At 54.1% G+C, this 26,877-nt stretch overlaps 1 protein-coding gene across 5 annotated transcripts; it reads right to left on the bottom strand.

Moving 5' to 3' along the window:
* Nucleotides 1-1,854: 1,854 nt before the first annotated feature.
* Sorbs3 (sorbin and SH3 domain containing 3) lies at nucleotides 1,855-26,173 on the bottom strand. Of its 5 annotated transcripts, none has more exons than XM_076853597.1 (21): nucleotides 26,025-26,173; nucleotides 21,480-21,636; nucleotides 21,096-21,213; nucleotides 19,641-19,834; nucleotides 18,883-18,946; nucleotides 16,130-16,168; nucleotides 15,601-15,697; nucleotides 13,897-13,987; nucleotides 13,447-13,539; nucleotides 13,296-13,349; nucleotides 12,089-12,178; nucleotides 11,578-11,624; nucleotides 10,900-11,093; nucleotides 10,750-10,802; nucleotides 10,604-10,650; nucleotides 10,314-10,428; nucleotides 7,554-7,679; nucleotides 5,610-5,906; nucleotides 4,821-4,924; nucleotides 4,443-4,549; nucleotides 1,855-2,269 (listed from the first exon to the last, which is right to left on the bottom strand). In XM_076853597.1, the coding sequence occupies exons 1-21, from the start codon at nucleotides 26,129-26,131 to the stop codon at nucleotides 2,232-2,234; spliced, it is 2,232 nt and encodes a 743-aa protein (XP_076709712.1). In that variant the 5' UTR covers nucleotides 26,132-26,173; the 3' UTR covers nucleotides 1,855-2,231. The 5 variants fall into 5 exon arrangements, with proteins under 5 accessions (XP_076709712.1, XP_076709713.1, XP_076709711.1 ...); XM_076853598.1 differs by having other exon boundaries at nucleotides 1,855-2,664; nucleotides 21,096-21,168; nucleotides 26,025-26,172; XM_076853596.1 differs by having other exon boundaries at nucleotides 1,855-2,664; nucleotides 26,025-26,172.
* Between the last annotated feature and the right edge of the window lie 704 nt (nucleotides 26,174-26,877).

A 26,877-nucleotide genomic window follows, 5' to 3' on the forward strand; every position in this document is an offset into this window, starting at 1 on the left:
GAAGGAAGATGGCAAGTAAATTCAATTTAGTGAGCCCCTGTCTCAAAAAAAAAAAAAAAAAAAAAAAAAGGCTGTGGTTCAATCCCCAGTAAAACACACACACACACACACACACACACACACACACACACATTCATTCAACAAATATCTCTTTTGAGTGTCCACTGTGTGCCAGGCACTGAGTCACGTGGTCCTCAAGGGGCTCGTCCTCCAGTGCGCTTTGGACAGTCTATAAACATCTACAGGTTCATCTGCAGCGTTTCTTGCTCTATGAGTTGTGCATTCACAAAACCCACCACAAGGACAAGTCAGCCGACCTGGTCATGACTGTGACACAGAAGAGACCTGTCCTGCTCTAAGTGACCCTCTGCCCTGTACAAGTCACTCTCATCACCTGATGGGGTAAACATCCCCAGAAATCTCTGACCCTCCCTTCACCTACGCCCTCATGCCAGCCACAAAAGTGACTCTCTTACAGACTAGGGTGGTGGCAGCCTGCGGGGAGGGGAGTAGAGGGTTCCTTTGCTGCCTGGAAGTTTCCAGGGTCCCATCAAAGCAAGGGTATGGATTTGGCTCCTAAGGGAAAAGGAGTCTCAACCCTATGATGTTTTATGAGGGCTCCAGGGAATGTAAATAGAGCCAGGATGGGGGATCCAACACAGACCAGCAGGTTCCTAAAGAGTAGTCACTTCTAGTCAAGGACAGGAACTGCCAACTTAGAGCCAGGTGGAGGTAAGTGCTGGGTGGAGGAAATGGATGGAGAGCAAGCTGCCCCACCCAGGCTTAAGCAACCTGCCAGGGCCAGGCCACTGCCGTGTGGGCCCAGGCCCTCCCCTCTGTCCTGACAAAACCAGGCATCTCCACCCTTCACTTCAGCCACCAGCTTTCCCCACCCTGGGGTGGGGGCATCTTAAATGACAGACCAGAACATAAAAGCAGCCTGAACCTGGGCCACCCCAAGGCAGTCCCTGAACTCCTGTGTGACCCACCTCAGAACCTCTGGAAAAGCATTACCTGGGCATTACATCAATTGTGCCAGCATTTAAGACTGATGTGCCCCAGACACCTGAATATCTCAGAGCCTCAGTCTTTCCTGTAAAAAGGAAGCATGAGGGCTGGGGCTGGGGCTCAGTGGCAGAGCGCTTGCCTGGCGTGTGTGAGGCACTGGGTTCCATCCTTAGCACCACATAAAAATAAAATAAAAAAGCTCCACTGACAACTAAAAAATATATATAAAAAAGGAATCGTGACCCGCCAGCTATTATGCTTACAGCACTCCCTGATCCACTCTCAGCAGCAGCCCAAGAATGGAGCTTTCCTTTCTTGGAGGAGCAGTTAGACCAGGGCTGTGCCATCACTGATGGTCCCCAGGAGCCACCCAGCCTCAGGACTCTAAAACTGAGGACAAAAAGAGTCGCTTTGCCTGGCTGTGCCCCACCACTCCTAGCTTCCTGAAACCAATTGCTCAAAAACTTGAGCCCAAAGAATAAACACACAAGGGCATCAGTGTGGAAATGGAGTGCACAGAAGGAAAACATTAGCAGAACAGTTAGAATGTCATCTAGTCCAGCAACCCCACAGTGGCCGTTCCAGAATCAAAACAGTCTACAAACAAGGCCACATTGAGTTCCCGTCTCTGGCGTCTTCCACAGACCTTGTCCTGGCCCCTGTGACGTTGTTCTCAGCATTTCTTGTCAATCAGCTGCCCAGTCCTGGGGGCTGCCCATCCCCCACACCCTGAGGGCTGAGAGCTCACGCACACCTACCTGCACAGGCCACTGCAAAAGGAATCCGCACAATCCCAAGCAGGAGGCCTCTCCCACCCCAGAGGAAAAAGACTCAAGAGACAAGGGCCCTGGTATCCAGATTTATTTTACATCATCTTCCAGAGGGACTTTGAACATGGAGGAGAGCTGGGAGGCAAGAGCGCAGCAAAGTCTCCCTGTGGACTGTCTGGGAGAGGCCAGTGGTGCTGGACACTGTGGCCACAGGAGGATGTGCAGAACCCAGGCCCAGACCTCGGCAGCCTCTGGGAAGCAGGGGCCTTGAGGCGAGACCTCTTGCTAGTGCTTGAAGGCTAAGAAGGGGCTGCATCTGTCCCCCACCTCGCTCTCAGGCCCAGCTGGAGGCCAGAAGGCAAAGGGGCAGCAGGCTAGCTGGTGAGAAAGGGGAGGAAGTCCTGCAGGCGCTGGAGGCCTTTGGTCTGCATCAGGTTAGGAGGCTGGTCCTTGTTAGAGGAACCCCACGGGGGTGAAGCCGGAGCCGGTCCCTGTTAGAGGAAAGGCAATGGCGGGTGGGGGTGGGAGGCTGGGAGTCTGGTCTTAATAAGGCCTGGAAACAGTCTCCACTTCAAAGCAGACCTCTGTATTTGGGGAGCGGGGGGTGGGAGTGAAGGGGCTTTCAGAGGAATGCCTGTGAGTTGTGGGTGGGAATCAGTCCATGGGGCTTTGAAGGGGCTCCAAGGGAAGGCTGGCTGCTGGGGTCTCTGCAGATGCTGGGAGAGCAGGTCTGAGGGAGGATGATGTGGGGACCCTACTCCCTCCTGTAAGTGCTACTGCTCCCCACCCCATCCTGGCTGGCTCCAAGTTGCCATGGAGACCACTCACACCGGGGCTACATAATTTCCAGGGAATGTCCCAAATTTCTGGGTCCTCCGGGAGACACCTGAAAGAGGAAAGACAGAAAGAGCATCCCCCAGGCTCCTTCATGTAACAGGAAATGCAGGGGTGAGGGACGGGTCCCCTGCTGGCAGGGCCCAGAACTGCAGGGAGAGTCCCAGGGAGGCGTGGAATTGGTTTGCCTTCCTTATTCCTGCCCCCTAGTGGCAGAAGCTTAGGTGGGCGAAACTACACTCCCTAAATTCCATAATCAAAGAATCAGAGCAATTAACAAACGTGCACAGCTTTGCACAGAGCACTGCATACTCCACCGTTCTTCCGGGAAGCAGCAGGATGAATCACAGAGTTTATATTGGGAGGAAATGCTCTGGTTTAGTATGGCACCCGCGTTTCAGAGATGGGCAGGTAGGGCCCAAGAGAAGGTCCAGGGAATTAATTCCCCCAAACCACTTGGCTGCTTAGGAATAGAGTTGGGACTGTCAGCTAGGTCTCTGGTCTGCTGCAGTCTCAAGGAATCCTGTGTTCTGGGGTGAAAGTGGGATGCTAGAAACACAGGAGTACAGAAAGAAGTGAAAGGTACCCCAGAACTTGGGCGGACTCCCTTCCAGGCTGTCATCTGGACTTCCTGCCTCCTGTGCTCTTGCTCCACCCAGAGTGCCTTGTTTTCCCATCAGCCTCCCCAAGTCAGTCCCCTGCCCATCCAGGCCCCGCTTCCTCCAGGACACCTCCCTGGCCTGCACTGTCCAAACATGATCACAGCTGCAGTGGCAATAAGCACGTGAAATGTGCAGGTGCCACTCAAGAACTTTTTATTTTCTTTCATTTCAACTAATTTAAACCCAAGCGGCTACACGTGGCTAGTGGCTGCCACACAGACAGAGCAGGTGCAAGCCATTCCTCTGGAGCACTGTGGCTTACACCACAAGAGCGCTGCTTTTTCTTCTTGACTATAGAAATGTGTAAAATCTTGTTAGTAGTGTTTAAAAAAAATAACTCAAAAGCATAAGTGTACAGAGTAAAATGAGAATGTGCTCAAGCCATCTCAGCAGAAAAAGACTCCTAACAAGTTAGTGCTTAATAATCCTGTGTGTCAGAAGCTTGGTCAGCACTGAGGTATTGGGATTCAGATCAGAAAGCGCAGCCTGCCTGGTCAAAGGACTACACCCATGGCCCCGCCTCCCAGGTAGTCCCCTAACCCTTTGGCTCCAGAGCCCACTTATTGCAGGGGGTGGGGGGTGATTCTGGCTATTCACTCTACTTGGCCCATACTTTGAAGCTGAGGCCTGGACAGAACCTGTCCACTATTGGGAAGCAGGCCAGGTGAGGCCTGGGGGGGCAGGTCACTTTGAACCAGGCCAGAGCCAACTGAGGTTTCTTATATTATCCTCTGCCTGAACTGCCCTGGGACAGTTACTCCCTCCTCTCCTGAGGCTGGAGGAGCAGGCTGGGGCAGGGGAGGTGGGGGATATGCCCCTGTGTGAGACCTGGTCCCCACCACCAGCCCTCCCCAGGAGTCTGCGTGCAGTGAGAAGGAGCAGGGGCCGGGGCAGACACCTGCCCTGAGCAGACAGTGGCCTGTCGATGGTCCTGCACTGGGACCAGTTTCCTTTGAGCCTCATCCCTCCCCAGGGCACCAGGAAGGCAGCTAAAAGAACACTGGCTTTGGGAAAGCTCCGGAGTCAGGTCAGATGCTGAGTGGAGGCGCTCAGGCCAAGCATCTTTGCTGAACCAGCGTGGACAGGCAGCAACAGCCCACAAATGCCCCTGGGGACCCTGAGACACCTTTTGTGGCCAGCCCCCAGCCCATTCCCCAGACCCACATACCCACAAACCAGCCATCATCACACTGCTGCATGACATCCACTCGGTCCCCCTCACGCAGCTCCAGCTCATCCTCGTTCTGGGGCCTGTACTGGTACATGGCCCGGTACCTGCAGGAGACATCACTATGGCAGCCAGAGACTTCACCCCTTTGTCCCACACCAGGTGGGCGGTTCTACCAGGAGTTGCCACTTCCTGAGTTTCCCAAGGCCCCTTGCACTCTCCTGCCTTGCCCCCAAATCACCTATAAGCTCTGCAAGCCCAAGCCCCTCCTAGTACAAGTTTCCCAAGGGTGGGGAAGGGTGAGGTATGGGTCAGTGTGCTCGGCACTGCCTGTTGGTGATCCCCGCCCCTGGCCAAGAACCCTCAGATGGTACTCACGGCGTCCAGTGTATCTGCATGGTGTTGGGGGAGGAGGCTCCCATGTCCAGGGGACGGCTGGACCCTCGAGAGTGGGACAGGGATGGCCCAGAGGTGCTGAGATTCTGGGAATCCACAGGAGGAAAGAAGGGTCCCAGAGAGGGAGAATGAGGGAAGAGAAATGGGTGGCCCGCCTCCCTGTTGAGCATTGTCCACACTGCCTCAGGTTATCCCCCAAGTCCCCTGGTCCAGGTGGGGTCAGTGACTGGATTTTCAGGTGCCAGCATGGACAAAGCTGGGACCTAGGAAGAGTCCCTGCACGTTATGTGTGCTCAGCCCCTGGGGAGTGGCTGAACATGGGAGCCAGCACAGCCAGGAGATGCCAGCTCAGGAGTGGAGCTGTCTTGCCCTGCAGCTAAGAGAAACCTCAGCCCACATCTCCCCAACCACCCCCACAGTGGGATTACTACCCCACTTCACAGGGGGAAAACCCAAACCCACAGAGCACAAGTCACCTGCCCAGGTCACACAGCAGGCAAATGACAGAGCCCTGACTCCCTGGCACCTCCTTCCCAGAGATGAACACTGGCATCAGGACAGAGTGGTCTGGTGTGACACAGTGGGTGGCTTTGGGGGACCTACCTAGAACTGGCTGGTTGCCTTCGTTTCCCTGGGCTGGAGCTCACTGGCCAGCATTAACTTAAGGGGCCTGGGTTCCCAAGGTGGGGGTGGGGCTGCAATGCTAGGTTTGGCCCAGCTGCCTCACTCCCAGTGTCAGATGGGGGACAGGGTGGGGACAGGCCACCTCACCTGGGTCTGGGGTCTGGACTCCTGGATGGGGAAGGAGAAGCCGGTGCGGCGGGGGGAGGTCCGGCCCCCCCAGTCGGTGGGGTCAGCTGAGGGAGAGGTGGGGTGCCGGGCCAGATGGGCAGTGGTGGTCAGGCGAGGAGATGCAGGGAGCTGGGAGCTGTCTTCACAGACCCGGAGCCGGGGCTCGCGGGACACCTGCACGTAGCTAGCAGGGAAGATGCCCTGGCGCCCGGTGCCTGAGATGCGCCCCTCGTACCAGTTCTCATTCACCTTGCGGATGAGGCAGATGCGCTCCCCCTGGGGGGCAGGGAGGAGTCAGTGTTCCAGGGTCTACCTGACATGCACCCGAGGATGCTTACCTGAGCCGTATCATTCAAGACTAACACCTGGCACACAGCACAGACCAGACTCAGAGGGGGTCAGCAGGTCATCCGAGATCCCACAGATAGAAGAACGGGAGCCAAACCCACACCCCCCGGGGGAGCAAGCAGAAGTTCAAGCTCTTCCTCCATCAGGCAGCACTGGGCTCCAGTCAGGGCCTGCCTCCTTGGGAAGCACATGTGGCTTAAGTGCCCCCCCTCCACACACTGAGCTCAGAGCACTGTCCCCTCCTAGAGCTCCAATCATAGGGGAGCCTGTGACCAATTACACAGATGCAAACCTGGCTCTGCCAAGCTGTGTGGCCTTGGGCAAGCCGATTTGCCTCTCTGAGCCTCAACTCCTCGTGTGTTCAGCGGGGTAAACATGCTGCTGCTGTGAGATGCGAGAACACTTACAAGAAGCACTGGACAGGTGTTAGCCACCACTGCCACGGCTCAGTCCTGTCCCTGCCTCACCCTCTGGGTAATCCTGTCATGAGTGCATCAGAAAACAACCCCCTCAGAGCAGGTGGTTTCCTCCAGCCCCCCAGGCGGACAGGGTTAGAGCCCCACCACCTTGGTGGGCTGCCCCCAGGGAGGGTGGGCCCCAGCCCTCAGCTTACCTACCCTCTGTCCCCTCCCCTCCCCATGCGGCCCTTCCTTTCCTCTCTGTGCCTGGGGCTGGCTGGCTGGGTGGCACTGACTACAGGCACTGATGGCCTCTGCCCGCCAAAAATACCAACCAAAGGGAGACCAGGACTTGCTTTCCAGGACAGCATTTTTCAGACTTTTTTTTTTTTTTTAACCACAGTCCACATTTTAAAAATGTCTTTTTAGGGGCTACAGTTATGGCTTAGTGGTAGAGCACTCGCTTAGCACGTGTGAGGCCCTGGATTCAACCTTCGGCTCCACATAAAGATAAATAAGGGTATTGTATCCACCTACAACTAAAACATATATATTTTTAAAATGTCTTTTTATTCACACCCACAGCTGCCTATAGTGGGGAACATACCCTTTCTTTCTCCACACAATGCAGTCTAATATTTCTATGTATTCCTTTAAAAATGCAGATTATAGCCAGGCCTGGTGATACAGCCTATAATCTCAGCTACTCTAGAGACTGAGGCAGGGGGACGGCAAGTTTCAGGCTGCCTCAGCAACTTGGGGAGACACGGTCTCAAAAGAGAAAATACCAAGGGCCAGAAATATGATTCAGTGGTTGAACGTGCCCCAGTACAGAAAGAAAGAAAGAAAGAAGAAAGTGCAGATTCTGATCCTCGTCATCTATAAACATGCAGTTGAAAAACACACTTCTAGAAGTTTATAACAATCTTTTAAAAATGGATTAAATTAAGAGGAACAAAATTCTAAGAGTTTTGGAAAAACGTGAAATATGGGGTGCAGATGGGTGTGCCTGACTAAATAAAACTTTTTAGGGTTTGGGCTGGAGATGTGGTTCAGTGGTACAGGGCTTGCTTAGCATGCATGAGGCCCTGGGTTCAATCTCCAGCATTGGGGAAAAAAGAGTTTATCTGTCTTCATCTGTCCCCACCCCACCCCACTTCTTCCCTCTTGGTCCCACCTTGCGGAAGGATAGCTCCACCTCCAGGTCCCCCTTGAAGTTGTACTGGGCCACAGCTTCTCCGTACTCCACCACCTGGTAGGTGGGGGGTTTGATGGGCTTGGGGATCTCATCTGCAGGCAGCACCTGTGGATAGAAAGGAAATGAGAAAGATCTGGCCCGGCATCTACTGGGGTACCCCTGGGGCTGATGGGAGGGCAATGCACCAAAGAGAAGGTGGTAACACGCAAGAGCTGCCCAGGACAGAGAGAAGACATTGGCTGTGGACACTGACCCCAGACACAAGCTCCAGGGGTGGCCAGGGTGAGCACAGCCAAGCGGGTGAGGGGGTTAGTCCAAGAAGGCTTCCTGGAAGAATTTCCAACAGAGGTCTGTGGAGGAGGCGTTAGTGGAGGGGGTATGACAAGTGCCAGGTAAAAGATGGGCCAGTTGGAAAGCAAGGCTAGACCACAGAAGGAAATGGAGTGTTTGGAGTTGTAGGGAACAGATGGCAACCTCTTTGAAAACTGAGGATTTAACTTTTTACCACTACTGGGAACCAGGTGTCCCTTGGTTCAAGTGTCTCGGTTCCCCCTCCCCTTCTATCCCATCAGGTGCCCAGAATCCCCATGCTGCCTTTGCTTCACCCTACTCATAAAAGTCAAGAAGCCATCTGGGCACGGTGGTGAACACCTATAATCCTAATGACCTGGGAGGCTGAGGCAGGAGGATCACAAGTTTGAGGCCAGCCTCAGCAACTTATGGAGACCCTGTCTCAAAATAAAATAAGAAGAGCTGGAATTGTAGGTCAGTACTAAGAGTGCCCCTGGGTTCAATCCCCAATACTGGGAAAAAAAAAATCAAGAAGCTAATCAACAATTTCACTCTAAGACATAAATAATTGGGGGGAATGGAATATTGTATACACTTGTGAAATTTCAGGATTAGAGAAGTTAACCTGTAGGTAGGGGATGCCTTATGATGGCTATCAAATCAAGAACCTGAATGAAATAACAATCCAACCCATGAGTCAAAGAGGAAGTCACAAAGGAAATGATAAAATAGTTCAAGTTGAAAAAAAAAATTTAAATGGTCAGATGCAGCTAAAGCAGTATTTAAAGGAAAAGTTATAACATCAAATAATCATAACAGGAAAAGTTTCAAATCAATAACATAAACTAAGAAACTACAAAGGTTAGAGCAAATTAAACCTTGTTTTTATATATTATTAAAATAAGTAAAAATACAAAAATAGACGGGCATGGTGACACAGGCCCTATAACCCCAGTGGTTCAGGAGGCTGAGGCAGGAGAATCACAAATTCAAAATCAGTGTCAGCAACTTAGAGAAGCACTTATCAACTCAGCGAGACCATGTCTCTAATAGAATATTTTTAAAAGGGCTAGGGATGTGGCTCAGTGGTTAAGCACCCCTGAATTTAATTCCCAGTAGCAAAAAAAAAAAAAAAAAAAAAAAAAGAAAGAAAGAAAAGGAAAAAATAATAAAAAAGCATAAATCAATAAAATTAGAAACAAAACCAATAGAGAAAAATTAATGAAATAAGTTCTTTGAAAGGATCAAGAAAATAAATAAAAGGCTGGAACTGAAGCTCAGGGGTGGAATGCTTGCCTCATACATGAGGCACTGGGTTCAATCCACAGCACCACATAAAAATAAAAAAATAAAGTAAGGGTACTGCGTCCATCTACAACTAAAACTACTTTTTTTAAAAAATATTTTTATTTTTTAGTTATCAGCGGACACAACATCTTTGTTTGTATGTGGTGCTGAGGATCGAACCCGGGCCGCACGCATGCCAGGCGAGCGCGCAACCGCTTGAGCCACATCCCCAGCCCAAAAAAACTACTTTTAAAAGAAAATAAAAATAAATAAATCTCTAACCAGAATAAAACGTAAATTGTCAATATTGGTCATTAGAGAGAGGTCATCACTACAGATTCTACTGACATTAAAAGGATACTAAAGGCTTGGTGCAGTGGCACACACCTGTAATCCCAGCAGCTTGGGAGGCTGAGGCAGGAGGATTGTGAGTTCAAAGCCAAGTTCAGCAATTTATCAAAGCCCTAAGCAACTTAGCGAGACCCTGTCTCAAAAAGCTAAAAGGGAAAGCTAAAAGGGTTGGGGATGTGGCTCAGTGGTTAAGCACCCTGTGTTCAATCCATAGACAAAAAAAAAAAAAGATACTAAGGGAATAATACGAACAACTTTATGCCAATAACTTGACATTCCTCAAAAGACACAAATACCAAAGATAACTTATAGGCCTCTAGTAAGTCCAGAACCTGTCCCTGGATTGGAAAGACCCACATTCAGATTCTGATCTTCTACTTTGTAATTTGTCGCTGAGCCCTATCAGTAAAATGGGGATTATCTGTCACTCCCCAGGCAGTGAGGAACAAAGGAGGTAATATATCTGAAAGAGGTGATGCATTTATATATAGCTCATAAATGGCCACACACTTCCAACTCTTGCTGGTTGCAATTAGGAGACGGATTCTGAATGGTGGAAGTCCAAGACACTGATAGGGCTGTGGCTTCTGGTTGAGTAGCGGGAGTACTTGGTCTCCCCTGGGCTGGCTCCACCCTCATTTAGCAAACCTTTCCTGGGTACACGCAGAGCATCCGGCCAGGCTGGAGGCGGGGGCATTTGTGCCCCTCACAGTTTTACATATTAGGAAACCTGGTATCTGCACTCCAAGTTTTTCCCAGCCCGAGGCCCTCCCAGCCTGGCTCCTACTTGCACCTGTTCCTCCCACTCACCTCCACATAATTAGCAGGGAAGATACCCAGTCGGCCATGGTGTTCCCCCTCCAGCCAGTTCTTGTCCACCTCCTTATGGATATAGACAATGTCACCCTTCTGCAGAGTCAGCTCCCTGCAGGCCAGAGTAGAAATGTCACAGCAAGCTGAGCCTCCTTTTTCTCAGACCCTGCCCTGAGTACCCCAGGTCCCCTCCACCCTCTGGAGATGCATATTGAAGCCCTGTTTCCCACCCAATAGTGCAGAGACTACCCAAGTGGAAGGGAAAAGGTTGAGAAAAAATCACTTACTTGGGGGACTGTGCCTGGAAGTCAAACTTGAGCCGAGCAGCCTTTCTCTGGGCAGGGGAAGAGAATAGAGTGGGCTACCTCAGTCAGGCAGGAAACCTGCTCCATGCACCTCCTCCTGTACCCTGGCCCTGATGCACCCTCCTTACCTTCTTCTCTTCCTTTCTGGCTGGGCTGCAGCCTCGTTGGGAGGCACTAGGGTCTGTGGAGAAGCACCACCTCAACTTGGGGATGGGTTATGCTCCCTCCACCCAGGACAGACACAGAGAAGCAAGGAGCTCTGTGATCTCCCTGCCTACCTGCAAATCTGGTAGGTGCACATCTAGGTGATGGGGCTGCGGGGTCCTTACCTCGGGCTGAGGAAGGGTAGACAAAATCTCTCCGACCTAAAAAGGGGCTTCCTCCTCCATCCGCCATTCTGTGGGGGCTCAGGGGTTGGGTGGGACCCAGGTAAGGTGCATGCGGGGCGCTGAAGTTCCAGGCTGAGGCCGGGCTACACGGACACACAGAGTGAGCACGGGTTTGGGACTCCCCTCCAGACTTCCCTGATCTCCCAAATCTTCCCGCCACCCCCACCCGGGCCACCTCCTCCCAAGGCGTCTCCCAGGTCCTGGGTTCTCAACAGGATGTCCTACTTCCCTTGCAGCCACGGCCGGGAAAGGGTGAGGCCTTGGGCAGGGAGAGGCCGGAGACGGCCGGTGGCGACAGTGTGCGTGGGAAGTGGGGGTCCCGCCGCCACCCAAGTCCTCGGGTTGGGCAAGTGGCCCTCGGGACGCTGGAGGACGGCCCCCTGCAGAGAGCGGCGGCTCCGGCCACTTTCCCACTCTCCAGGCCCCTCCTCCGCGCACTCCCCGGGTCCGCGCGTCCCCCGCACTGGGCCGGGCCAGCGCCCCCGCGCCGCCGCCCAGCCCGCGCCACGTCCGTTCCCGTCCCCGGCCCCGGCGGACCCCTCCTCCAGCCCGCGTCTCCGCACTCACCCGACCGGCGGCCGCTGCTCCGGGGCCCGTCGGGGCGCCTGCGCGCTCTGTGCGGGGAGACGGGCGCGATCAGGGCCTGGGGTCCCGGGGCCCAGGCAGCCGAGGCCGCCGCCTCCGGAAAAGTTCGTGGCTCGGGAGGGAAGGAGGGCGGGGAGGGGCGGCGGGACGCCGGGTCCTAGAGTCGGCCGCGCGCGGGAGCCGAGGAGCAGGAGGCGGCGAGCGGCGGAAGAGGGAGGCCGGGCCGGGAAACTAGGGCCGGTACGGGTCGGGGTCCCTGGGGCTGCGCTAGGACGGGGCGGAGTGGGGCGGGGACCCGGGTCTCAGACGACGGGCTGACGTGGAGTGGGCCTGGAAGGGTTCCTAGGGGTCACTTGGAAAGTCAACGCCCTGAATAAGCAACAGGCTGAAGTTGCCCAAGGTGGCCGCAGCCAGAGTGCCTGCCCGTCCTCCACCCAGTCCCCGCCCCAGTGGCTTAATGGCATCCTCCAGGAGGACCCCAGGAGGCCAGTACCTTGGGGGACGCAGGCAGCCGGGTCTCAATCGCCCGCAGGTCCTTGTCCAGCTCAGCGCTCAGCTTGGCTAGCTCTCTCTCTAGCAGGACCTGGGGGTGGGGAAGGCTTAGGCGGCGGCGCGGGGAGGGGGGGGGGCGGGGGGAAGGGGGGGAGGGCAGCACAGTGTGCGTGAGTGTGTGTAGTGGGGCTGCTCAGAGGTCAGATGGGAGCAGCAGGCCAGGTCACACCGTGCTTGGGTCAAGGGCATGCCTCAGAGCCAGTGTCTGCTGTGGCTTGGGAGGGGTGTGGCTCCGGGTATATGGGAGGGCATTCCTGCCCCCTCAGCGCCTGCACTCCAGGGTGCTAAGATGGTAGTACTTCCTGATGGCACCTCCCTACCTTTTTAATTAATTAATTTATTTTTACCATGTCAAGTCTCTAGTCAAGAGCCTGTGAGGTCCATGCCATCGTTTTCTATGGCTTTCCATGGCCTGGCCTCACTGTACCGATCCAGCCTTCCCCCTCAGTGCCCACTCTAGTAGACCAATTACACATGCACTCACACACATATGCATATTCCCCTCCTCCATACTTTCCACTTCAAGTCTCTGTTTACATGCATATATGTCTCCCCTAAGCAGCTCTCTTTCGGCCTGGCCAAGCTCTCTCATCTCCCTTTGCCCCTACTGAGGACCTAACCCAGCTAGATAAGTACTTTATCACTGAGCCCCATCCCCAGACCACCCTTTGATCTTTTTAGAGCTGAGTTTTAGTGCTTGGCATAATGGATGCCTGTAATCCCAGTATCTTGGGAGGCTGAGGCAGGAGGATCACAAGTTTGAGGACAGCCTCTGCAACTTAGCCCTAAACAACTTAATGAGAAACTGTCTCAAAAAATTAAAAGGGCTGGAGATGTAGCTCAGTGATAAAACACTTTCAATCCCCAGTACAAAAACAAAACAAAACAAACAGCAACAACAATAAAAAAATCCCTCAGTTCTGTGTCCAAGAATACTTCCTGGTAATTCCAGTCCATACTGGACACTCCCTCCTCTGCTCTTGCTTTGGTCAACACATGTTTATTGAGTACCTACTGTAACACCAGGCACTGTCCTGGGTGCTGTATGAGAGCAGAGTGTGTCTGGGCCTTTGGTCCATGACTTTTGCCCATGGCCATTGGGGCCCATATGACCCAGAATCTCTCTCCAGCCCCGATGCAACACTTACCTCGATGCGCTGGGAGGGTTTGTCAACAGGGTCATCCACCAGCGGTTTCTTGGGCTGAAGGGTGGGAAGGGGAGTCAGGGGGTGAATGCACTTTCCAAATGCTCAAGCAGGGGGGGTGCATCCACACCCAGAGGACCTGGTCCATACTCACCTTCTGCCCAGTCTCTAGTTCCTGCAGAAACTGGTTCCAAGAATCTTCTGTCCAGACATTTTCTGCTTTCTCTCGGCGTCTTTCTCTCGGCCCCTGCACAGATGTGGGTAGCCATTACCTTGAGTAGAGGGGCACTGGGGCTCTACCCAGGCTCAAAAGCAGGCTCTCAGGCCCTGGCCTATCCTGTACCTATCCGCCCTCCTAAAGATTCAAGCTGTGGGGGCTGGGGATGTGGCTCAAGCGGTAGCGCGCTCGCCTGGCATGCGTGCGGCCTGGGTTTGATCCTCAGCACCACATACAAACAAAGATGTTGTGTCCGCCAAAAACTAAAGAATAAAAAATATTAAAATTCTCTCTCTCTCTCTCTCTCTCTCAAGCTGTGAATTTCAGCAGAGAGACCTGGCCAGACCATGCCGCTGGGCTCGAAGGGGAGCATACTGGATGAGCTACCTGATTTGGGGGCTGGAGCTCTGAGGGCAGTTCTCCAGGATTATAGGTGAAGGTGCTTCTGGGTAACTCTTCAGAGTGGTCCCAGCTTCTCCTGAAGAAAGAGAAGAACATCAGTCTCCTTTTAGGGAAACTGAGGCACAAGTGAGAGAGAGAAGGAGAAGGTGTAGCATCACTTCTTTCTATTCCGGCCCCATCCCACCAAGGGGCCTATGCTGTCTCTGCCTGCCCTTCTTCCTTACTGCAGAAGCAGTGTTAAATAGTGCCAAGTGCGCAAGCTCCAAGTGCAAATCCCAGCTCCATCACCTTTTGGTAAGTTGTATGGAGCCTCAGGTGCAGCACCTGTGAAGTGGGAGTGATTAGATAAGGGAATTCATACCAGGTGCTCAGGAGAAGGCCAGACATAAACCTCTGCTGCAGGGCAGCTGGGGCTTTCCCGTGGGCCTTAGGTATCCTGCATTTGCCCTGGTATATGTCTGTGCAGTTTCCATGAATCTGGTCTTTCCTGCTGCCACAGCTGAGTGGACTTACACACATACCCAAGAGAACAGTCTGCATCCTATTCCAGGAAAAACCTCCAGGAGGTCTGGACGAGTTATTTCTGTTCCATGGAGGTACTAGTTAGATTCAGTGACCACCCCAGCTACTGAGGAACCCTGCTGTCTTCCCTCCAAGGGTCCTTTCCTGGCTGGATTTAATGTCCCAGCCTCTGTTTTTAGTTTGAAAGTTTGTACCAAGGAAAACCACTGTATCAAGCTTATCAAATGATGGAATGTCTGCCCGGAGGGTCAGGATTTCTTGGCTATAATTATGATTCTATTCTGATTTTAGGAATAACAAAAATGATCATGAGAATGGAATGTGTCATGGCTAATCAAAGGAAGCTCTAGTCATAATTGAGCTTGTATATTACTAATGTTTGTGTAGACATGCTGTGTACCAGTCGTGATGAGGATGCCAATATGATCTCATTCCGTCCTCACTGAATGGTCCCCGCTTACAAGACAGGGACACCCAGGCTCAGAGTGGGTAAGTGGCCAAGGTCACATGGCTAGTAGCAGAGCACTGGCTTCAACCCCAACTCTGGGTCCAATCTGGAGCTCTTCAGTCTCTATTGATGGTGCCCAAGAGCCACAGGCTGGTCATGGCCATGCTAGTGAGCAGGATCCCTCCATGTAAAGGCACAAGAAACTCTTGGATTTAACTCTGAGAGCAAAGCTCCAGGTTCCCATGGGCCTGAGCAGTCTGCATAGAGGAAGGCATTTCCTCCCTCCGCTGTCTGCAGTGTGTCTCACAGCTGCATGTGGATGGGAACCTGGGTTCATCCACAATGATTGCTTTTTCTCAGGCTTCAGAGTGGAGGGCCCCAGGACCAAGCTGCCCTCAACAGCTCTATCTGTGGGTGCCTGGGAAACCCCACCAGGCACACATGACCCATGGGTTTTTGCAGGGGATGAGTTCCTCCTGGCCACCGTGAACACAGGGCAGGTGTTCCTGACCAGAAATGGATGCCGGGCCTACTCCTGGCCATCTTTCCCCTTTTATCTTGGATGGATGGAAAAATGTGACAGGATGGTGACAGGACAGAGCCCAGCTGAGGAGCTGACCCCATCCTGCATGCTCTGAGGCTGTGCTGGACGTGGCCACAAGGGGGCACTGGTCCCTACAGGGAAGCTAAGGCCCACCCAACCTCTGCCCCCAGCTCACCCGACAGAAGCTGCTGCAGGGCCCCCTGGCCTGGAGGATATTCTTTGCGGTGGCCCTGGCTGCTTGGGGTTTGCAGAGGAGTTCCACGAGGAAATCACTGAAGGTGGAAGAAGAAAGGCGGGGGCTGGGGTTGGGTGACCCTGTGAAGCTCCAGCATCCACTTCCTCCCTAGCTTCTGGGTGGCTGGCTCACAGCGGGCAGAGATGGTTCTTGAGGCCACTTAATGTGGACTTTTCCCCAAGAGTTTTACAGCTCCAGGGTAGGTGGTATCCCCATTGTACAGATGAGGAAAGGGAGGCAGCCCACTCAGCCAGGGTGTGGCAGAGTAAGGATTCCCAGGATGAGGAAGGAAGCTAAGACTCCCAATTACCACTACACCTCCCAGGGACTTTGGAGTTTCCTAGAATGAAGTACCAAAACCTCTCAGGTTGAACGAAGCCACCTGGGGAGCCCTGGAGTCAAGCTTGGGGCTGCTTTCCCTGCTTCAGGCAGCCGGCCAGGGTGGATGAGTGAGCCCTCACTCCCTCACCTTTGGGTGGGTCCTGGAAGGTCCAGTCAGGCTGCAGGTCTGGGGAGCAAAAAGAACCAGGTCACAGATAGGGCAGAAAGTGGGGATGGGACACCCTGGCCACTCCCAGCCTCCCTCCAGCTTAGGGCTGAGCGCTGAGTCAGGGCCTGCGGAATGTCCCAGGGAGGGGAGGAATTAGGAGAGCAGCTCTTGGGAGGGCTTGAAATGCCTCTGGCAGGCTTATGGCCTGGGGGAGCTGAGCAGGCAGCCGCCTGGCCCAAACAGTCCTGTCCAGCTTCTCCCTCCGGGTTCCCACACACACGCCCTCTCCTGACCTCTGCAGACCTACCCTGGCCATGTCAGGTTGGATTTCCCCTTGGCTTTCTGCGCTCTCTTCTAAATGCTTTGCTTTCCCCTTGCCCAGATTCACTCTTCTGGGGCGGGAAGGCCCTGGAAGAGCTACTGACCAGCCTGCCCGCCTTTCCCTCAGCAAACCAAAGTTCCCCTCTCAGGAGCCCACCTTCCGCTGGCTGCTGACTGTTCTGCTTCTCTTCACAGCAAACCTTAACTAGCTGAGGACCACGACCTCCCCAGGTGCCCCTTCTCTAAATAGGCCTTCAGCCCACCACTCCTGCCCCCACCACTCCTGTCCAGGACCCCACTGATGGGGCTGAGGCTGGGGCTCAGTGGTGAAGTGCACCTGGGTGGTACAATCCCTGGTACCAAAAAAGAAAAAGTATACGGGAGGAAGGGTAAGTCATAGGCAAACACTATGTCATTTTAGCAGCGATTCAAATCACACCTAAGTAGTGGGTTCAGGCTGGTACTATGCCACTTAATTCAAGGGACTTGAGCATGAGGGGATTTTAGTATCTTCAGGGGGTCCTGGAACCAATCCTTATGGGATACTGAGAAATAATCATTTTTTAAATTTTTATTTTTTAGTTGTAGATGGACACAATACCTTTATTTTATTTATTTATGTGGTGCTGAGGATCGAACCCAGTGTCTCATGCATGCAAGGCAGGTGCTCTACCACTGAACTACACCCCCATCCCCTGAGGAATAACCATTTACCCTCTATTCTGGGACTCAGAACCTTGGCTGCACATTAGAATTACCTGGGGAACTTGAAATCAAAATCTCATTTTTCAGTGAGTCCCAGATATTTCTACCTGCATTTTACCTTTCCCCTAAACTACAGTCTTTACTCAACTGCCTATTCGACATCACTCAGATGTGACATGTACCAATTCTGAATGCTGCCGGGCACAGTGGCGCACACCTGTAATCCCAGCTACTTGGGAGGCTGAGGCAGGAGGATCACAAGTTTAAGACCAGCCTGGGCAACTTATCAAGACCTTGTCTCAAAAAAAAAAAAAAAAAAAAGAAGGCCCTGCTCAATAAAGGGCCTGGGAATGCAGCTCAGAGTAGAGTATCTCTGGGGTCATTCCCTAGTATGGTAAAATTGAATGCCTCTTAAACCTGCTCCTCCTCGAGTCCTCTCTATTCCTATAAACGGCATCTCTATCTTTCAGCCTGCTCAGTTTTAAATCATTCTCATGCCTCTCTTTCAGGCTGTGTTCAATCCACCAACAAATTCCAATGACTGATTGGGCCGGTGGCACAGGCCTGTAATCCCAGTGGCTCAAGAGGCTGAGGCAGGAGGATTGTGAGTTCAAAGCCAGCCTCAGGAACTTAGTGGGGGGATGTTGTTCTGTGATTAAGTGCCCCTGGGTTCAATCCCTGGTATAAAAAAAAAAATAGTCCAATAACTGTCCCTGGGTGTATTCAGAATCCCTAAAGGATTCTAGCAGGTTCACTGCTCCTGCCCTGGTCTAGGTCTCGTTAAAGCAGGGCTTTCATGGCAGCCATTTCCTTCCCAGCCTTACCAACCGGGGAACTGATCCCCTGCTCCCAACAACTCTTCTGCACCCAGCAGCCTCAGAGAGCCTCTTCGGCTATCACAGTCAGAACACATCACTCTTTTGCTCAGAACCTCTCTCCGGCTCCTGATCTCTTGCACAGTAAAAGCCAAAGTTCTCATAACAAGCCCAAAGTACCTAAGACTTCTCTGGCTCCATCTCCCACCAAAGGCCTCCCACTATGGTCCAAAAGTTCCTTGCTGGTCCCCAACATGCCACGCATGTTTTTCCTTCCAGGTCTTTGGAGTTCCCTCTGCTGGGTGACCTCCTTTATTCCCAGGGCTCTCTGCACCAGGGTCAATTCACAGGGGCCTTCCCTGACCATCCTGGGTGAAGTCACAGCCTTTTTGTACTGGTCACTTCCCTGGCCTTTATTTTTCTCCCTAGCCAGTTCTGCCATATGCCATCTAGAAGTTCCTGTTTATTGTGTGTCTCCCTTTTGACTTCAGCACCTAGATTAGTGCTCAACACAGTTAAGTGCTCCACAGTCAGGGACTGATTGGATGAGTTGGCCTCATGGCCACTAATGTTGGAATGTCAGCCCTACAGAAAAGTCAAAAGAAGGATTTCAGGGAAGGACTGCCTTTCTGTACCCTCAGAGGACATTGAGGACAGCAGCTGATCACTGGCTGTTGGAGGGTTCTCTGGAGGCCACTGCTAGCCCCCAGTCCAGGGAGGGGACATGGAGATTCACTTCTTTGGTCTGTCTTAAGGACCACTGACTTTAAAGCCTTGGGGTGAAATAGGTGGAGTAAATCCCCTGGGGAGGAAAGTCTCATCCCTCCTTTCTCTCCCTCCCTCCCCAGGCTTTGGATACCAAATATACTCTGGCAGGAGAGGGTGTCTAACCTGGTATTTTCCGGTGAATCTGCTGGAACATTTTCCGATACCAGTCTCTGGGGCTGTCAACGCTCTGGGATCAGAAGATGTAAAGTCAGGCCTCTGTGCTCAGCCACCCCCCCTATAGCAAGTCACAAAAGGTTTTCCTTGGTGAGCCCTTTCTCTGGCCCCTGGTGACGGCCCTGTGAGTGAACTAGGGAATCTTCTGTGGTGTCTTTCCAGAGCAATAACTTCAGTAGCATGTCACATATGCAGGCCTCCATCAGTATATACAATCATGATCCCTACACTGTGGATTTGGGGTGATTTACCCGTTACCTCTTTGCTTTCCTACATTTCTAATGCTTCTAGAAAAAACATGTGTTTCTATGTAATGAAAAATAAAAGTGATAATGGAGAGGGGGAGATGATATTTCCCAAGCAGCCCTGGGAGGCAGGAAGGGTATGTTAACGCCAGCTTCCTGGTGAGGAAGCATGTTGCCTCAAGGTATGGAGGCAGATGGAAGAGGGAGGCTATGTCAGTGCTGAAGGGGTCCTCAGGTCTTTCAATGATTGCTGTGCTATGAGGCCTTCCCACTTGTACAACTCAGACTCACAAGGGCACCCGTAACTTTATGGGGTTCATGATCCCCTGAAACTCATCATGGTTAGATTCCAGCTTAGTCTGGAATGGTCTGGGTACAGCCTTTATTGCCCATCTCTGATTTATCCAAACAATAGAGCTCTTTGTAGGTCCCATCTGTTTGTGACCCCCAGCCCTGACTCACAGATCGGGGGGCAATGGGCATGCCGCTCTCATCCACAGGCCCGATTCCCTCGTACTTGACCCAGCGCTTGTCCCGCCGCTTGTTGTCCTTGGTCCATGTGGCTGACCAGTTCTGGGCATCCTGTGGTGGAGAGGCCTTCGAGTTCTCAGAGGACCAGGGGCCAGGGCCTGGCCAGGTCTGATACCATGCAGGGTCTGTGGGGTATGTGCAGGAGAGCATTAGCTAAAGGCTGGGGCCTCTACCTGACCTTGTTTGTCGCTTAGATCCTCACAACATTGATCCCTATGGGTTCAAAGTTTCAACAGCTCCTTGTTTGTTTGAATGGATGACGCAGGCTCTTGATCCCTGGCAGCACCACAGGCTTCTGTTTGTTTACTTCTTAAAGTGAATTAAAATGGATTTTGTTTTGAGAAATATGTGTCCGCACTCAACCCCTCCTGCTTTCCTGGGGCTGTCTTAAGAGTCTACAGAATGAGGGCTGGGAATCATTACTCAAGAGAATGCTGGGGATGGCTTAGCGGGGGTGTGGCAGAAAAGAGGCTGGACTTGGAGGGAACCTGAATTCAGACCCCAGCTCTGCCACCTACTGGCTGTGTGAATTCAGGCACATCAATCAGGCCCTTAGCACCTCAGTTTCCACTTCCGTAAAAGGAGGGTACCGGTGGGAAGGATTCAGTGATATCTACTTTGTGAGGCTGTGCACACACAGCCAAGGACAGCGAAGACAGAAACTTGTTTCCTGGTCATGGTACTGTGTTAATTTCCCCAGAATTTTTAGCCCCTAAGTAGGCAGTGTAGCAGCTAAGGGCTTCAGGTCCAGACAGGCAAGGGTAAGAGTCTCAGCTCTGCCTTGGTTCCTGAACTTAGCTTTGCCAGAATATGGAGGGATTAAATAAGATGAGGCTTGTAAAATGTGTTTGCCTGGCTATGTGCTGCTGTAAGTGTTCAGTGATTACTTGTTGAACGAGGGACGTGCTTTACAATGTCTCCCTCAAGAGAGTGCTCAACAAAGATGCCACCTCCCTCAGGGCAGGCCTACATCCAGAGGTTCCCAGGATCTTGGGGAACCTGGGACCTAGGTGACAGGCTCTCAAACAGCCTCTCCAACCTCCTGCTGGGCTCTGTGCGTAGAGACTTGAACAGCCCAGTCTAGCCATTCCCTGGCCTGCTGACTGCACCCTTGAACCTGGGGCTGTGGATCCTGCACATTCCCTTCCCCAGGCCCGATGCAGGAGTGGGAGGGAAGGGGTACCTCAGCCTGCTCCCCCACCACAGCAGAGGGAGGGCCCTGATCTGAGCCCACAGGCCCCTGGGTACCTCATGATCTTGAGACATCCATCCTCCTCTGCTGCCCCTGTCTCTTGACACAGTGGTGCCAAATGGCAGGGTCCAGGGGCTCAGACCCCCCACCTCCCACACAGGGCTCCTGGAGCAGCTTTTTCTGAGCAGACCCACCTGAGAGCTCAGAAGCTTCTCTCCTCTGTGGGATGTAGCCATTGCACACAGTCCTGGGCGCAGGGTCATGGAACTGGAAATTAAGGGTGTTGGAGCCACCATTCCGGATCACAGGCACCTGTAGGAGGGGCCAGGAGCTGCAGCTCAGGGCCCAGAAGGTTCCACAGGAGAAAGGGCGGGATGGCTACTTGGGCACAGCCTGCACCCCACAAAGAGGGTCCAAGGACCAGCCTCGCCTTTCTGTGGGCAGCTATGCAGCCTCCCTAGAGCTCTCTTCAGACCCTCCCCCTCCCCCTCCCCCTTCAATTCTCTGCTCCCCTGCCTGACCTGCAGTCCCTAATAACTGGACCCACAATGCACCTGCTTCCTTGCCATCCCACTCACCCGTGTTCCCCGGGAGGATGACCCTACATGGGCCCGGAGGTGGCCAGGGATGAAGTCATCTAGGCTGAGCTCAGCAGGGAGGTTGCAGGGTGGGCCTTGCATGCTCAGGTCAAGGCTGGATGTCTCCGTGTGTACTGACTGCTCCTCTGCAAGTCCTCTACAGAGAAGGGAGAAGGAGGGGAAAGGGACTGTCTATAGGCCCCTGGCCGGACCCTGGTGTGGGGGAGGAAGGCCAGGCTATGGGAGGAGGTTGGGGCCAGCTGGGTGGGAGCTCAAGGACCCAGGAAACAGGCCACTCCAGGCACCCGCCTGCAGGCTGCCCGTGCAGGCTCCCAGAAGCACAATGGGCCCTTGTTAGCTCTGGGCAGGAGCTCCGGGTGGGAGTGGGGGAGGGGGAGGCCCAGGCAAGGAGGGGGGGAGGGAAGGCTGGCCAGGAGTAGGGCTGTGGGCCTGCTGGCTAGGCCCTCCGGGGGGCTCTCCTTGCCAGCCCAGTCTGCTCCCCAGAGGGAAGGCCCAGGGGATCTGGGACAGCTGGTGGAGAGGGAGGCACACATGACTTTGTTTCAGTTCCTCTGCCTCCTCCAGGCTCTGTGCAGCATCTGCTTGCCCACAAGCACAAGGAGTCACTTGGGCCTAGGCCAGGGGAGAGGCCCTGACCAACAGCAAGGCCAGCCGCCCACTGCCCACTGGGAAGTAGCCAGCAATGCCCTGATCCCTACCAGGGCCCAGGGGAGCATTTCCAGGAAGCAGAACCACTCCTGAGCTCAAGAGAATGGCTCCCTCCGGCCTCCTTCACAGGAGCCCTGGAGACCAGGGCTCAGGTGCCAGTGCTGGTGGGGTGGAGAGGGAAGCAGCGGGTGAGGGCAAAGGCGTGCATGGCCCTGAGTGCTCCTCTGCACACACACATGCTCCCCTTTCTCCTGCACCTCCAGGCTGTGTTTTGCATGGAGGGTCCTCCCTGAAAGAACTGTGCCCAACTAGCCATGAAAAGCTGAGGTCAGGGGACGGGGGATGCAGGTACCCAGGAAATGGAGGTACGCAAGAGGGGCTGGGATGTAGCTCAGTGGCAGAGCACTTGCCTAGCCGGTGTCAAGCCCTGGGTTCTATCCCCAGCACTGCAAAAACAAAGAAAAGGAGGGAGCCCAGAGATAGGTTCAAGAGAACACAGGGAGATCCTGGGTCGAGCTGTCTGAGGGGGCTTTTGTACCCAAAGAACTACAGTGTGGAGTCGGCCCTCTCACCTTTGCTGCTGGATAGGCCAGGAGGGAGCCAACCTCTACCGCCTTATGGACTAGACTGAATCAGGCTTGTACGCACCTGTGGGGTCTGGGGGGCTTTCACCAGGGCGGCAGATGCCTGGAGGTGCCCTGTCCTGTGTGTATACAGTGGAATATACATGCAGTGCTACGGTATGACTCTTGGGGGATCACGGGAGTCATGTGAGTCACAAACCCCACATGGGGTTTGTGGTTAGAGGGGTGTCAACTGAGTAGCAGTTGGTGGAGTGTGCAACGGGCAGTCATATGCGCAGCATAAGAGTTGTGGGGACCCTGGGGGGATGAAGCTACAATAGGGGGCTGTGATTCCTCATCTGTGTCCAGTTTCTGCTCAGGTCTGGGGTGGAGGGGGTGACAAGACTGGGTGGCAGACTATTTCTGGTCTGCATTTATGGGGATTCCTTCTGACATCAGAGTGGCCAATTGGGGACATAGATCTTCATGCCAAGCCCTGACTGGGGGAGTGGAGGGCTGAGGCTGGGGGAGAGGCAGCTCACCAGCTGGATCCAATTAGGATTCTTACCCAAAGCAAAACATGCAGACACACCCCAGTTCCTGCTGCCCAGCCTCCCTTCATAAGGAAAGTGAGGCAGGCAGAGTAAAAGGTCAGAGGCCTGGGGCAGGCTAGTTCCTAGCAGCCACCCCTCCCTGCCCTGCTGACTGCCAGGAGCCAAGTTGCCAGATCAGCATCAGCAGTCCTGACCATCAGCTGACTAAGCCCTCCTCCTCTAGGGTCCCTTCCCACCCTTCCAGCTCAGAGAAGTACCCTCTTGTAGGAGGAGCAGGGCAGGAGGTTCTCCCAACAATATCCGTTCTCAGGGTCTGCTGCCCATTGGTGCCCCAGTGTGCTCCTTCCCCAAATCTGCTCCATGTGATACACCCCAGCGATATGCAGGGGTAGGTGGTCCTAGTTTTTCTCTTGGCATCCCAGCCAGGAGACATTAGGAGGTGGAGGCATGCTGGGGGAACTGGTCCCCTCCTAGCTAAGGACAGAGGGTGTCATAAACTCTGGAGTCCTTCCAGAATTCAGGCAGCCCCCCTCACCCACGCAGCCAGCACCAAAAGGCTGGAAGTCCGGGCAGACTCCTTCTCGGAGTCCCTGACCTTGGGGACTTGGCCTACGCTTTCCCAGGTACTTTCCAGCTACAAGTCCACGTGGGCAGGGACAAGTTTTCAAGACTTTTGCCTTTTCTGGATAGAGGTGGAGGAACTGCACGCAACTCTTCCCACTTGAGTTTGGGACAGGGACCCTGGGGGAGGGGCTTTGTGCCTCGGTTAGGCTGGAATCGCTCCCAGCTGGGGCCTCGCCTCCTCCCCGCCCCTCTCCTTCCCTGGGACCTACCTTCCCCGGAGAGCAGGTGGCAGGGCCTCAGGGCGCCTGGGTGGGTTGGAGCATCCCTGCCCAGCTCCTTCCTGGCGCGGCCGCGGCGGGCCCTTGGGGAGCGAGGGCAGGGAGAAGCGCGGGCCGTCACGGCCCTCGTGACCGGGTCAGGACGCCGGGGCTGGGCGCCCCGAGAAGGAAGAAGGAGGCCGAGGGGGCGCTCAGGGAGGCAGGACCGTGCTAGTGGCGCGGCGGGGGAGTTCGGGGCTCGGATCTGCACCCGGGGCCGGCCGGGGTGGGGCGGAGCAGGGGGTCGGCTCCCCTCCCTCGCTCCAGCTGGGCGTGCGAGTGCCCTCCGTCGGGGCGCGCCGCGGGAACGCTGGCGGCCTTTGCAGAAGGGGCCGGGCCGGCAAGGAGGCGGCGCCGGGAGGGGCCACCAAGGGTCCCCGGGGAGCCCGCTCGGTTTCCCAGCTGCCTCCCCTGGCCCCCACCACGGGCTGGCGTCGGGAAGGGGGCGGGCGGGCCAGCGAGGGCCACTCAGAGTTTCCAGCGACATTTCCAGGGTGTGGGAAGCGAGCTGCTGCGCGGCGGAGCCGGGACAGAGGGCAGGAGTGATTAACGAGAACACGCTGAGTCCCAGGGACCGGGTGGAGCTTTCAGCCGATACGCCTCCACCGCCCGGGAGAGGAGGGAGACGGCCCGCGAGGCTGACAGGCGGGGACCGAGATAAAGGCGCCCCACAGGCAGGGTGGCCCAGGAGTCAAGGCCCCGCCGCCTCTCCGGCTTTTGGGGAGGAGGTTTGTGCACGCATAAGCGCGCGCCCGGCGTGGGCAAAGAAAACTTGCACGCGTGCACTCGCAAAAGTGCGGATGCTCACACGTGCAAGCACTGGGAGGAAATCGGCTTCAGGCAGCGGCCCAGGGCATGCCGCGCCCCCAAAGAGGATGAGGGTGGGGTCCCTTGGGCGGGGATGAGGTTAGGAGGGTCTTGATGTTCCCATACACCGTATTTGTTTTGATCTTCCTGCTTTCCGCTGTTCCCGCTACTCTGACATGAGTCCCCAGAGCCCCGCCTTGTTCACTCTGGCCCTGGCTTCTTCCCTCCTTCCCGCCAAGTTTGTAAGTAGGTACAGGGCCTGTTACAAAAACATGAGGGTGCTTCATGACTGTTCACTGACAGTGAAAGTAAAGTCTAGAGTGCATCTAGCCTTTGGCTAACCTCTGGGATCCCCAAATCTCAACCAATCAACCATCAAATAGCTACTGATCTACTTCAGATACTGTTGGGAGTGATCAATAATAATTAGGGAAATATGATAGTATCTGTTGGATACCTACTGAGTACCTAATTAGCACCCAAGGCCACCATGCACTTCAGACGGTTTTTCAAGTACAGCATTCAGCCCAAAATTTGAAAGGGAATGGAGCAAAGAGGAAGCAATTTCAACCCCTACCTCCCTAACTGCTGTTAGCTCTCCTTTCCCAGGGGTAAAGAGCTATACTGGCAGCATTGGAACAAGATAATATGGGGATGCTAAGGCTGAGGAGGAGGTCTACAAAGAGGCAGCCAGGGGCTTCCAGGGTCTGCCTGCTGCTGTGTGGTTACAGATCAGCAGCACTGGCAGAAAAGGGACCATCAGGCACAGGTCGCAGAAGCAGATCCTAGGCTTCCAAGAAAGTTTTAAAAATGATTATGGGGCTCCAGTTGTGCCATTTGTGAGGTAATTTTACAGAGGCAACTATTGTACTGAGCAGGGGCTGAGCAAGATAACCTTTGAGGTCCCTTTCAATAATATCTGCCTCTCCTGATGAGGATGGGGTGAGTAGCAGTGCCCTTAGAAGGTGGCTGCCCTGGGACACTCCTTGAAGGCAGGATACACACCCACCCCTTGGCATCAGCCTTTTTCCTCCCTCGGGGATAAATTACCCTTGTCCCGAGATTTCCCACCTGTCAGGGTCCTTGGGTATAAGAAGGGCCACATCACTTTCATTATCTTCCTTGTTCTCCAAACATGGCGAAGCTGAAGATCTTCCAATTCCAGGAATCCTGGCCATATCCCTCACCAGCAGCGAGCTTCTCTATTCTCTAGGGCTCTGACCTGGACTCCAAGATAAATATTTAATGTAGAGGGTGCTGCTGAGCCTCCAAAGGTCCCAACTTCCGGCTTCTCACAGAGGGAGGTGGCAGCAAGGATCTGGGGACTGGCCACCGGGTCCATTTCTATGGGAATGGGGAGTTAGGTAAACAGCTTTGGAGGAGTACGGGGGAAGGCTGCTAGAGACCTTTCCTCAGCTCTGCCTGTCTACTTAGGCCTGGGCCTGGCTGGTCTCAACACCTGACCCTGCAGTTTTGAACCCACCCTGTTCCCTGGGGCTCAACTGGCCCCACAGAAGACAGGACGGAGCAGAGCATGGTGGTGCAAGCCTGTAATCCCAGTGATTAGGGAGACTGAAGCAGGAGGATCACAAGTTCAAAACCAACCTCAGCAATTTAGGGAGGCCCTGAGCAACTTAGCCAGACCCCGCCCCCCCGCAATTTAGGGAGGCCCTGAGCAACTTAGCCAGACCCCGCCCCCCCCCCAAAAAAAAAAAAAAAACAGAGCTGGGGATGTGGCTCAGTGCTTAAGTGCCCCTGGGTTCAATCCCTGGTACCAAAGTGGTGGTGGGGGGAGATGGAGATTGTTGGGACCACTGGGCAAGAAAAACAAAGGAAACTTGAACATTTCCTCCTTTTCTGCCCATATTTAGGGAAAATTCCTCTTTGAAAAATAGATTAAGTAGGAAAGTAGCAAGGTTCTGAG

This window comes from Callospermophilus lateralis, chromosome 4, assembly GCF_048772815.1.
Source record: "Callospermophilus lateralis isolate mCalLat2 chromosome 4, mCalLat2.hap1, whole genome shotgun sequence".
NCBI lineage: Eukaryota > Metazoa > Chordata > Mammalia > Rodentia > Sciuridae > Callospermophilus > Callospermophilus lateralis.